The 13353-nt window shown below is 41.9% G+C and overlaps 1 protein-coding gene across 2 annotated transcripts in view; it reads left to right on the top strand.

The window, feature by feature from the left end:
* The first annotated feature begins 11464 nt into the window (after positions 1-11464).
* LOC115206394 (CD166 antigen homolog A) overlaps positions 11465-13353 on the top strand; it is a 62316-nt gene continuing 60427 nt past the window's right edge. For both annotated transcript variants that reach the window (XM_029773305.1, XM_029773306.1), the window contains exon 1: positions 11465-11704. In XM_029773305.1, the coding sequence (XP_029629165.1) occupies positions 11653-11704 (52 nt within the window). In that variant the 5' untranslated portion in view covers positions 11465-11652. The remainder of the gene's footprint in view (positions 11705-13353) is intronic.

Here is a 13353-nt window from a genome sequence, read left to right on the forward strand (position 1 = left end):
GGCAGTCAGAGCGTTAAGGTACTGGCCACCATGTTGTTATTCAGCGCCCAGGGCAGTCAGAGCATTAAGGTACCGGCCACCATGTTGTTATTCAGCGCCCAGGGCAGTCAGAGCGTTAAGGTACTGGCCACCATGTTGTTATTCAGCGCCCAGGGCAGTCAGAGCGTTAACGTACTGGCCACCATGTTGTTATTCAGCGCCCAGGGCAGTCAGAGCGTTAAGGTACCGGCCACCATGATGTTATTCAGCGCCCAGGGCAGTCAGAGCGTTAAGGTACTGGCCACCATGTTGTTATTCAGCGCCCAGGGCAGTCAGAGCGTTAAGGTACTGGCCACCATGTTGTTATTCAGCGCCCAGGGCAGTCAGAGCATTAAGGTACTGGCCACCATGTTGTTATTCTGTGCCCAGGGCAGCCAGAGCATTAAGGTACTGGCCACCATGTTGTTATTCAGCGCCCAGGGCAGTCAGAGCATTAAGGTACTGGCCACCATGTTGTTATTCAGCGCCCAGGGCAGTCAGAGCGTTAAGGTACTGGCCACCATGTTGTTATTCAGCCCCCAGGGCAGTCAGAGCGTTAAGGTACTGGCCACCATGTTGTTATTCAGCGCCCAGGGCAGTCAGAGCATTAAGGTACCGGCCACCATGTTGTTATTCAGCGCCCAGGGCAGTCAGAGCGTTAAGGTACTGGCCACCATGTTGTTATTCAGCGCCCAGGGCAGTCAGAGCGTTAACGTACTGGCCACCATGTTGTTATTCAGCGCCCAGGGCAGTCAGAGCGTTAAGGTACCGGCCACCATGATGTTATTCAGCGCCCAGGGCAGTCAGAGCGTTAAGGTACTGGCCACCATGTTGTTATTCAGCGCCCAGGGCAGTCAGAGCGTTAAGGTACCGGCCACCATGTTGTTATTCAGCGCCCAGGGCAGTCAGAGCGTTAACGTACTGGCCACCATGTTGTTATTCAGCGCCCAGGGCAGTCAGAGCGTTAAGGTACCGGCCACCATGTTGTTATTCAGCACCCAGGGCAGTCAGAGCGTTAAGGTACCGGCCACCATGTTGTTATTCAGCGCCCAGGGCAGTCAGAGCGTTAACGTACTGGCCACCATGTTGTTATTCAGCGCCCAGGGCAGTCAGAGCGTTAAGGTACCGGCCACCATGTTGTTATTCAGCGCCCAGGGCAGTCAGAGCGTTAACGTACTGGCCACCATGTTGTTATTCAGCGCCCAGGGCAGTCAGAGCGTTAAGGTACTGGCCACCATGTTGTTATTCAGCGCCCAGGGCAGTCAGAGCGTTAACGTACTGGCCACCATATTGTTATTCAGCGCCCAGGGCAGTCAGAGCGTTAAGGTACTGGCCACTGTTATGTTCCCCAGTTTCTGTGTTGTAGTTTGTATTTTTGTGAGTGTGTTTCAGGTAATGGCTTCCTGAAATTCTCCAAGCAGCTGATTGGTGGGCCCCATTGCTGATTGGAGAGCTGACCCCGCCCCCTCATCAGGACGCAGCTGTCTCCAATTAACAACCCCCACCTAAAGCTATATAAGCCAGTGTGCTGTTGCTCAGAAGAAGGGAGACACAGAAATGATTGCAGGGAGATATTTGCTGAGAGAGAGGAGGTTGATGGCAGAGGAGGTTGATGGCAGAGGAGGTTGATGGCAGAGGAGGTTGATGGCAGAGGAGGTTGATGACAGAGGGATATATATGTTGGTTGTTTCTCAGAAAGAGAATTTGGTATGTACTTAGTTGTTGCTGAGAAACCTTATTATGTTCTGTGTTAGTTTGTTGCTCAGAGAGAGAGAGCTTCTTTAATGTCCTGAGGTTTTCTCAGTTTAGTTGTGTAATTGTTTGTTATTCTGTTTCCTTGGTTCCCAGGGGGGAAGGGGAAGGCACGTAGGGAGTGCTTAGGCAAGAGGCCCGCGGGCATACATATACCCGTAGTAATTTATTGTCTATGCACACTAGGAAAGACCTGGGCGGACCATCCCCTGTATTTTGGTTAGTGCGCCAGGTGGTGCTAGTTCGTTAAGTAGTGGGTAGGCAGGTAAGGTAGGAGAGGGGGCTTTGATATTTACTTTATTTGCTTTGGTTCCGTCCAGCCCCTTTTCCCCAAACTTACCGCGTGAAGGAATAAATTCCCAGTAAACGGTATTCTCTGCCTTTTTGTCATCCTTACTCACACCTACACTTCCATACCTCTTTCACACCACGGAGAGTTAAGTTGTAGCAGGGTGTTGCGTTCCCTCTTTCTAGAGGCGTGCGTAACAGCCACCATGTGTTATTCAGCGCCCAGGGCAGTCAGAGCATTAAGGTACCGGCCACCATGTTGTTGTTCAGCGCCCAGGGCAGTCAGAGCGTTAAGGTACTGGCCACCATGTTGTTATTCAGCGCCCAGGGGAGTCAGAGAGAGAAAGATGACGTCAGCCTGGCCGGAGCCATCTTTAAAACCAAACAGACTCTGGCTCTTCCACATGACTGTTGTAGAAAAACAAAACTGGTAGTTCTACCAGTAACAGGTCCTGGGGGCTTAAGCCACACAAATCCCCCAGATTCAAATGTCACGGGGCTTACCTTCTCTGCTGTTCTGCTTTGCCCCCTAGGCCATCCTTAAAGTGCACTACCTCTGTTGAACCAATCTATTAATCAGTTATGTTTGATGATTGAGCCGTTGACAGAAAGTTGAACTGGATCAGGTGTTACCTGGCTGTAAATTGAGAGAGGGGGTTGAAGGACAGGAGTTCTGTACAGTCATCCCTCTGGCGCTCGACAACATGCTCTCCACAGGTTCTTGTCACCACTCTTGTCATGACAGTAACAAATTACTTTTGCCTGTCTTTTTTGGTTTGACTTTGACTTGGAATGACTGACCTTCATATCTTAAAGTAATGATGGACTGTCATTTCTTTTCGCTTTTTTGAGCTGCTCTTTACATAATATGGACTTGGTCTTTTACCACTATCTTCTATATACCACCCTTACTGTACCTTGTCACAACACAACTGATTGTCTCAAATGCATTAAGAAGGAAAGAAATTCCACAAATAAACTTTTAAGGCACACCTGTTAATTGAAATACATTCCAGGTGACTACCTCATGAAGCTGGTTGAGAGAATGCCAAGAGTGTACAAAGCTGTCATCAAGGTAAAGGGTGGCTACTTTGAAGAATCTCAAATATAAAATATATTTTGAGTCGTTTAAGACATTTTTGGTTACTACATGATTCCATACGTGTTATTTCATAGTTTTGATATCTTCACTATTATTCTACAATGTAGAAAATAGTACAAATAAAGAAAAACCCTGGAAGGAGTAGGTGTCCAAACTTTTGACAGGTACTAGATATAAACAAGGTATTTCTGTTTATTATTTTCAATAAAAAAAAATGTCAAACCTGTTTTCACTTTGTCATTATGGGGTATTGTGTGCAGATTGATGAGGAACATTTTTCATTTAATCCATTTTAGAACAAGGCTGTTACAGTACATCTCTGATTTTGACAATATCAGATTTTCTAAAACTTACTTTGAAATAAAATCAGAATAATCCTCATTATAATAGTACATTGCAGAATATATCATACTTTATATGTTTATATTTTACAAACATACATTTGAATTATTAGCTCATTATTATTAATTATTATTATTTCATCATTATTATTATTAGTTCTCAAAATCTGTACTAGACAAGCCAGTTTAAAATCTATAGGTTTAATTGATGACCAATTAAGAACAGTCAGATTAAGTAATAGTAAAATGTATTTTAACCATTGAGAAGAGAATCATATCAAAAGTTAAGTGAGCATACAGTGAGCATACAGCATACAGTTGAAGTCAGATGTTTACATACACCTTAGCCAAATACATTTAAACTCAGTTTCACAATTCCTGACATTTAATCCTAGTAAAAATTCCCTGTTTTAGGTCAGTTAGGATCACCACTTTATTTTAAGAATGTGAAATGTCAGAATAATAATAGAGAGAATTAGTTATTTCATCTTTTATTTCTTTCATCACATTCCCAGTGGGTCAGAAGTTTACATTCACTCAATTAGTATTTGGTAGCATTGTCTTTAAATTGTTTAACTTGGATCAAACATTTTGGGTAGCCTTCCACAAGCTTCCCACAATAAATTGGGTGAATTTTGGCCCATTCCTCCTGGCAGAGCTGGTGTAATTGAGTCGGGTTTGTAGGCCTCCTAGCTCGCACACGCTTTTTCAGTTCTGCCCACAAATTTTCTATAGGATTGAGGTCAGGGCTTTGTGATGGCCACTCCAATACCTTGACTTTGTTGTCCTTAGCAGCAAAGCACCCCCACAACATGATATTGCCACCCCTGTGCTTCACAGTTGGGATGGTGTTCTTTGGCTTGCAAGCCTCCCCCTTTTTCCTCCAAACATAACAATGGACATTATGGCCAAACAGTTCTATTTTCATTTCATCAGACCAAAGGACATTTCTCCAAAAAGTACGATCTTTGTCTCCATGTGCAAACCATAGTCTGGCTTTTTTATGGCGGTTCTGGAGCAGTGGCTTCTACCTTGCTGAGCAGCCTTTCAGGTTATGTCGATATAGGACTCGTTTTACTGTGGATATAGATGCTTTTGTACCTGTTTCCTCTAGCTTCTTCACAAGGTCCTTTGCTGTTGTTCTGGGATTGATTTGCACTTTTTGCACCAAAGTACGTTCATCTCTAGGAGACAGAATGCGTCTCCTTCCTGAGCAGTATGACAGCTGCGTGGTCCCATGGTGTTTTTACTTGCGTACTATTGTTTGTACAGATGAACGTGGTACCTTCAGGCATTTGAAAATTGCTCCCAAGGATGAACCAGACTTGTGGAGGTCTACAATTTCTTTCTGAGGTCTTGGCTGATTTCTTTTGATTTTCCCATGATGTCAAGCAAAGACGCACTGAGTGTGAAGGTAGGTCTTGAAATACATCCACAGGTGCATCTCCAATTGACTCAAATGATGTCAATTAGCCTATCAGAAGCTTCTAAAGCCATGACATCATTTTCTGGAAATTTCCAAGCTGTTTAAAGACAGTCAACTTAGTGTGTGTAAACGTCTGACCCACTGGAATTGTGGTACAGTGAATTATAGGTGAAATAATCTGTTTGTAAACAATTGTTGGAAAAATGACTTATGTCATGCACAAAGTAGATGTCCTAACCGACTTGCCAAAACTATAGTTTGTTAACAAGAAATTTGTGGAGTGGTTGAAAAACGAGTTTTAATGACTCCAAACTAAGTGTATGTAAACTTCCAACTTCAACTGTATATTTCTAGATGAAACACTGATTAAGTTTAGTGAAGAAGTGACTGTATGATTTTGCATGTTGTGCTTAGTCAATTGAAAATGTGCTTAGAGTTTTGAAACAACTGCCTTTTTGATGATCTGGTTTGAGTTTTTTACTAAGAGTGGTGAAAATGTTACCACATACTTGTGAAAATTGCACCAAAGCAATAAAAAAAACTGTAATTTCTTGCTTTGAGGCGAAAGATAATAGGCTAGCTACCCTTGCCTAACATTGCATGTATGGATTCCCTTTCTACAGAATCCAGTACATTGGAATTTGAAAGGGATTAGTCAAATTTATTTAAAGCCTGGAAATGTGGGAAAGTAAAGGCCAAAAAGTACAGGTTCAAAAACTACTCCAGAGAAAATACTTTTTGATGTAATGACAGCTCTTTCAACCCCTAGCACAAAAATGGTATCCGTAGATCCAGCTGCTTCGTCTGTGGTTGAAAAATAGTGTCTTTAATGTTGGATTTCTGTGTCATCTCTTTGATATTCTTGATATGCCCTTTTCACTCAAATCTATCAGGTTTTATCTTGCTTTTTCTGCTATATATCTCCAGCTTTTGCTTTAAAGATGAAATGGCTAATTGAATATCAACCTGCTTTCTTTCTCACAAAGATTTATCTTTTGTTTGAATTTGGATCTGTAGCGAATGCTGGTGAACAGAAAGAGGACTATTACAACATCTTTACCTCTATAGTCAAACATAGCTGGGTCAGAGGATTAACAGGCTAAGGTTTTCCGATGCTTTCAATTGTTATAAAGCTACACTACAGTGAATAATTAGCATATAAAACTGATGATGAAGTAATTAATACCTTCATACCTAAAGTGTAGTAAGTAAAGTAGTATTAAAGTAATAAACTATTATTGGTTGTAAACATCTTTCACTACATTTTGGAAAGTCCGCTGTCTTTGGAGACTGAGTAAAATGAATCAGCAAAAGGGTCCACAGTCCCAGACTTATTCGAGGCAAGACAACATTGCAAAGTTGGAGATCCATACTCTTTGGCAGCTTGGCAGATGCATAGGTTATTGCAGGTCTGTGAGCAAGCCCAAACCATCCCCATGAGAGACACAATGTTTATAATTCAAAATCCAATAATCAAGGTACTGTAGTGTTCCAGTGCAATAACTATAAATTGGACTAGACTCCTAAATTAATGTGGGATTTGACCTGGCCTCATATTAAAGAGAGGCAAGTTCAACATTTAATGATTTTCCAGTTTGCCTGTTTAAAAAAAAAAATACATATACATTTAAACACAATCCATAATTAACCTGTATCATTGTCTGCATCCATTGCATTAGCTTGTGATGTTATACAAACAGTTGGATTAATGAAACGCTTCGGACCATTGTGCACTTGTTGCACATTGGGAGAAAAGCGTAATTAGGTATCTATAAACATAGCCAGAAGATGTTTTGCTGTCAATTCTTTCTCTAGAGGGGGGGACCAGATTTTTTTCTTTCCCATGCTACAGACGGCTATATTGGTCCGCTAATACAGGACTAGTAAAGGCCTAGTGCACTACTTTTGTAAAGAAAAAAACATGTTTTATTGTGATTTTTCAGTGGGTGCTGCAGCATCCTCAGAACCCCTACTTTCCCACGGCTATGTCTATAAATCTCACCTCATTAAACACACAATTTTCAAAAGTGATCATTTGTTTATTTTCTGGGTTTGCTTTCTGATTGTAAGCCTGCAGGCGGAGAAAACATAAGTACGGTTGATTCCAGAGGCATCATTAGCTGACAAACCAACAAATAATTGCAGCTTTGGGTGAGCATAAACATTAGTGATGCCTGACAGCTGCCTGAATCCTAGCAGACAGGCCGATGTCTTTATGAATAATTTCTCCACCTCTCTAGCTTCCAGCGAGTAACATTTAGGGATATAACAGGTACCAAACCAACAGCACAACACAGCACAGTACAGCACAACACAGCACAGCACAGCACAACACAGCACAGCATAGCACAAACACAGCAGCATGCATGGCAGACTACACAGTGAATGCCACAGACTGAGTAATAGAGGCTGGGAGTAATTAGCCCAAGAGAAACAATATGATGGGCCTAACTACAATAAAGATGCAACCTGCCTTGTTGCTTTAATAGATAGCATCAATAACCCATTTTTATTGATTACCTTAATATAATGATGGAGGACTTAAAGGGGACCAAACACAGAGATCTGGAACTATGAGGAGGATGAGTTCTGAAAAAAAGTTGAACTCTACAGAGAACAATAACATCGATTCCGACACAGACTCTTCGCAGAGGCAGCGCTAACCTGCCATCGACCACTGGCCGCTCGCACACTCAATCAGATTAACTAGTGAAGCAATCATCGATTGGAGGCTCTGCTGCTGGCTGACACAGGGCCGGCCATTAAGTGGATCCTCATCTCCCATGGACACAGCACAGAGAGAATGTCAGGGTCACTGTGTTCTCCTTCCGCTCTGTTCCACGGCCTTGTCACAGAGCCTATTCACTGGGAGACTAATCACTCCACCACTGGCCCCTGGAGGAGATGTGACCTAGGCCTCCTGCTTCATGGGACCTGCAATATCATGTCCCCAAGGCCCAGTCAGGGGACAGCATGCCCTGTGTCATATCATCAATGCTGCTTCTCCACAACGGAACACAGAGACAGAAGCAGGATTAGTATCAAGGCTATGATGGTGTAATTAATGCACCATGTTTCATTACAATGTCACTCTGCTGTCCTGCTCAATGCCTTATATAGCCTACTCAGAGCATGAGATGATAACATGCAGGTAATCAATATATCATTATGTTACAGTCACTTAAGACCCTCAAAATATGTAATAAAAACTCACCAGCAATGTAATGATTTTAACCCATGAAAGATTCCCTGTGTAGGTATGTTGACTGCCCCTAGATATAACTAGTTTTATTCTACGAATCCATAGAAACGCAAGTTTATTTTTATTCACCCTGATAGCAAGGGCAATGTCACAAGATGTCTCAAAAGATGTCAAGGCGAGAACATTCTCTTTCATCAAATAAAAGATGTGAGCATCGGTACAGTGGCTCAGATATGACATGATATGCTGTAATTCATTATTCCCTGTCAAACCTTATTATTTAGCTCTGTGGATAGTAAATGCTTTCCAGTGCATACTAAATATTGCTACTAAATTACTGGGTATTCATTATTATTCTTTCCCTCCTAAACAAAAATATTTTTTTCCTAGCCATTGTGCTTCTACATCTGCATTGCTTACTCTTTGTGGTTTTAGGCGGAGTATCTGTATGAGCACTTTGTGACAATTGATGGTGTAAAAAGGGCTTTATAAATATATTTGATTGATTTAGTATTGTACTATTTTATGTGCATCTTTTAGAACTAACAAAGCTACATTTGCTAGGATTTGCATAATATGTCATTTGTAATCTATAACACAATAAAAAAAACGGCATTATCTTGCAATCTTGTATAGTATGTGGAGTTAGAGACTCTTAGAGATAAAGTTTTTAATGTTTTTGTTCAACTATCTCAACTATATATGTTGGCCATCACTTCTTTCAGATGTTCAGTCTTGGGAGTTATTTGCTTTAGCCTTGCCTACCCTAGCTAGTTTATGGGTCTCCTGAGATCCCAGCTCAAGTGCCAATTATTCCAATCTGTTTTTGTTTGGTAATTGAATGCCGAAGTCTAAGGCTTTGTCACCATTCTGACCCAATCATTCTCACCCGTGTGGAAAAAAATAAATAGTTATATTTTTCTTCCTGTGCAGTCAGGCATATCACTCACACAGAATATTGCTTTGTGGTTTTGTCCTAATCAAATTGCATTTAGTTTTTCACAACCAGTGCACGCCGTACATCCTTACAAAACCATTGTACTTGAAATCCTTCCCCGGTTAGATACATTTTCACCCCCACAAATCGGCTTTTTACCCAAGCTTGACCACTCAGTGAGAGCACAGTGAGAGCTAAGTTCACAATGTCTGGTTTGTCAAATGCAAACTCCATAATCTCACTCACTTCTAATTCTCAGTCCCACCTCTGAATGTCTAGCAGCATTAGAAATGATGCTCTGCTCGTCTGATCAGAGCACAACCTCATGAAATTGGTGCTTTGGTGGAGTCACTGGCAGAGGCTTCAAGGTACGATATGAAGCTCAACAGACACAGAAATAAACTCTGAGTCACAGAAACCATCTAAAACCCACTGCCATCTCAGTTAACTGCAGCAGCAGCACACCTCAGCCTTGTACAAATTACCTCGACTAGTTTATTTAGCAAATAATTTCTTAACTCTATTTCTTGAACTGCATTGTTGGTTAAGGGCTTGTAAGTAAGCATTTCACAGTAAGGTCTACACCTGTTGTATTCGGCGCATGTGACAAATACAATTTGATTTGAAAACAAGTAAAGCAAGCAGCAGCACAGTCTGAGTCTAGTGGGAGTATTGACTGTATAGTACTACCTACCCAAACATAAGTACTGACAGCTCACATATTCTCCAATCTTTTAAGATACCTCTGTCCTCATTTTAATCAACACAGGATTAAAGTTTAACACCTGACGTTGCACAATGCTGAGCCTCTAATCAGGACGTTAGTGAGGCGCTAGTTTGAACACCTACTGTCTCTCTCTGCCATCAGCAACTGAAATCAGGATTCAGTATGGGAGGAGCGATGTAATCTAGACATCATGTATTTTACTTTTTTGTAATTTAGCAGACACTCTTATCCAGAGCGACATAGAGCAGACATTGGCAGATTTTTTTACATAGCGGGCTTGGGGATTTCAACCAGCAACCTTTCGGTTACTGGCCCAACGCTCTTAACTTTTAGACTACCTGCCGCACTCATCATGCATTTTATTTCAGTCATTAGCATTAGAAACTTGGGTGGCACATAAAACAGCACCTTAGCTATGAGGAGTCACAATAGAAACTGGCTGCAGTGGAGACTTTAGTGCTAGCCCACACCCCACCCTTTTCACATCCAGCCTGGCCTCATAGCCATACGAAACATACTATACTTGTTTCTGAGCAGCTCCAAGATGTATGATATCTACTTATGGTCTAGTTACTTTAGACAGAAACAAAAGTAGGGAGGTTGGTCGGAGAGGATGCGTGTGTAACCGATGTGAAATGGCTAGTTAGTTAGCGGTGGTGCGCGCTAATAGCATTTCAATCAGTGACGTCACTCGCTCTGAGACTTGAGTTAGGGTTTCCCCTTGCAAAGGGCTGCGATTTTTGTGGGTTTTGTGGCGCGATGGGTAACAATGCTTCGTGGGGTGTCAGTTGTTGATGTGTGCAAGGGTCCCTGGTTCAAACCCGGGTTGGGGCGAAGAGAGGGACGGAACCTACACTGTTACATTGGTGCCGTGACCCGGATCATTGGTTGCTGCGGAAAAGGAGGAGGTCAAAGGGGGGGTGAGTGTAACCGATGTGAAATGGCTAGTTAGTTAGCGGTGGTGCGCGCTAATAGCGTTTCAATCGGTGACGTCACTCGCTCTGAGACTTGAAGTAGGGTTTCCCCTTGCGTCGCAAGGGCCGTGGCTTTTGTGGCGCGATGGTTAACGATGCTTCGTGGGGTGTCAGTTGTTGATGTGTGCAAGGGTCCCTGGTTCGAGCCCGGGTTGGGGCGAAGAGAGGGACGGAACCTACACTGTTACACACACATGTACAAGTGTGTATTAACTTCAAAATGTGTTTTTTGCATATCCCACTCTACCTGAGAGCCTCTGAGCAGTGGCGGTTCTAGACCATTTCAACTGGGGGGGCCAAGTTGGGGCCAGTTGTACTGTTAGAGGGGCCAGTTACATTAATAACGATGTAAAAAAAAAGAATGATAGCAAAAATTAGTTATGTAAAAATGATTTCATAAAATTGTTGTCACAGGGGCACTGGCCCCCCCAGGTTTAAGTAGGGTTAAGTGCCTTGCTCAAGGCCACATCAACAGATTTTTCAAATTGTTGGCTCAGAGATTCTAACTAGCAACTTTTTCGTTACTGGCCCAACACTCGAACCGCTAGTCTCTCTCTCTGTGTGTGTGTGTGTGTGTGTGTGTGCGTGCGTGTGCGCGCGCGTGTGTAATGCAGTGCGGAGTGGGATCCACAAGATAGTGGTAGATCCTGGGCGGAGTTGCTGTAAAATCCTACCCTACAGAGCTTCCCGTCGTCGCTCACTCGATGCGCTCCCACATTTGTTTGCCAAGGCAAGTGAGAGAGCACATGTTATACAGTAGTAACTGAACACAGTTAGTGAATATTTAACCCTGAAGTTTACGGAAAGAAGTTAACTGATCGATAATAACGAACATATTATCGAACTTTAGGAACAGCAGGGCAAGGATATCTGGCATTCGCCAGGATGCATTTTTCCAGCTGTCTGTGTGCCCTCCTCGTCGCGCTTGTCTACCAAGGTACTGTAGCCTATCATGCATCATATCTTACATTGTTTAAAAGAAAACTGACACATTTTATCAACATTTTTAACAAACACATCATGGGAACTGCATGGTGCTGATGAGTTTGTAGACGATACATCTGAAGTGAAAATACGTGTCATTCGATTAGCAATATTGATTTACACTGAGGTTTGTGAATACAGAGTTATAGCTAGTTTTAGTCATGGTTAGAACGTTATTTTGCCGCTCTACCATTACTGCGCATAGCATAACTACTGCGTAACTACAAGTTGTATAGCGCATTAAGTGTGTACAACCTCTGGCCACACTTCGTGGGAGTGTTGAATAGGTTTCGCCAGGTGATAGTCATGCGCTCTCAATTTGGGAGCGCTGTCCTCTCATTTTATTTCAATAATTACAACAGTAAACCGACTTTTCACAATAATGTGTGTGATAAACGTGTGTGGTAAACGTTCATTCCCAAACATATACATTACGCACTCAAACGCACACACGTACCAGTGTTTTCCCACGAGGCAGGAACGCCTTGCAGATTAAAGTTTGGCTTTTTTACATTCTATAAATGTCTTTAAAGAAAGCTTTTTTTCCCAATCCAACAAATATGCACCACGTGTTTAAGCATTCAGACTCAACATTTAACCAAACTGCAGTAGAGCTCTGAATAGTCCTTTGGGAGAGGGAAAAGTCCTTTGGGAGAGGGAAAAACCTGTCCTCAGAGCATTTCGTATTATTTTTTACGTAAATCAGACACTCCATTTAGTATGATATGTAAATCAGAGACACTCCATTTAGTATGATATGTTATGTTTCGTATGGTATGTATTAATTTATGGATGTCCATCACCCATTTCATATGATATGTTACAAATTACAATTAATATTATATGTTACGAATTTGCAAAATGCATGATTTGTTATGAATTCTAGCTAGGTGGCGTTAGCTAGGCTAGGGGTTAGGTTTAAGATTAGGAGTTAGGTTAGATCAAAATCAAATAAAATGTTATTTGTTACATGCGCCGAGGGGTTAGGTTTAGGCGAAGAATTAGCTAAAAGGGTTAACCTCTCTAGTACATGTGGGACGAACTCGTCCCACCTACGTAACAGCCACTGAAATCCAGTGGCGCGATTTTTGAATCGTTAGAAATGCTATAACTTCAATTTCTCAAACATATGACTATTTCACAGCTATTTAAAGACAAGAATCTCGTTAATCTAACCCCACTGTCCGATTTCAAAAAGGCTTTACAACAAAAGCAAAACATTAGATTATGTTAGCAGAGTACCCAGCCAGAAAAAATCAGACACCCATTTTTCAAGCTAGCATATCATGTCACATAAACCCAAACCACAGCTAAATGCAGCACTAACCTTTTATAATCTTCATCAGATGACACACCTAGGACATTGTGTTATACAATACATGCATGTCTGTTCAATCAAGTTCATATTTATATCAAAAACCAGCTTTTTACATTAGCATGTGACGTTCAGAAAAAGCATAACCACCGCAAACTTCCGGTGAATTTACTAACAGTTTGCTAAATTACTCACGATAAACGTTCACAAAAAGCATAACAATTATTTTAAGAATTATAGATACATTACCCCTCTATGCACTCGATATGTCCGATTTTAAAATAGCT

This window comes from Salmo trutta, chromosome 13 (assembly GCF_901001165.1).
Source record: "Salmo trutta chromosome 13, fSalTru1.1, whole genome shotgun sequence".
NCBI lineage: Eukaryota > Metazoa > Chordata > Actinopteri > Salmoniformes > Salmonidae > Salmo > Salmo trutta.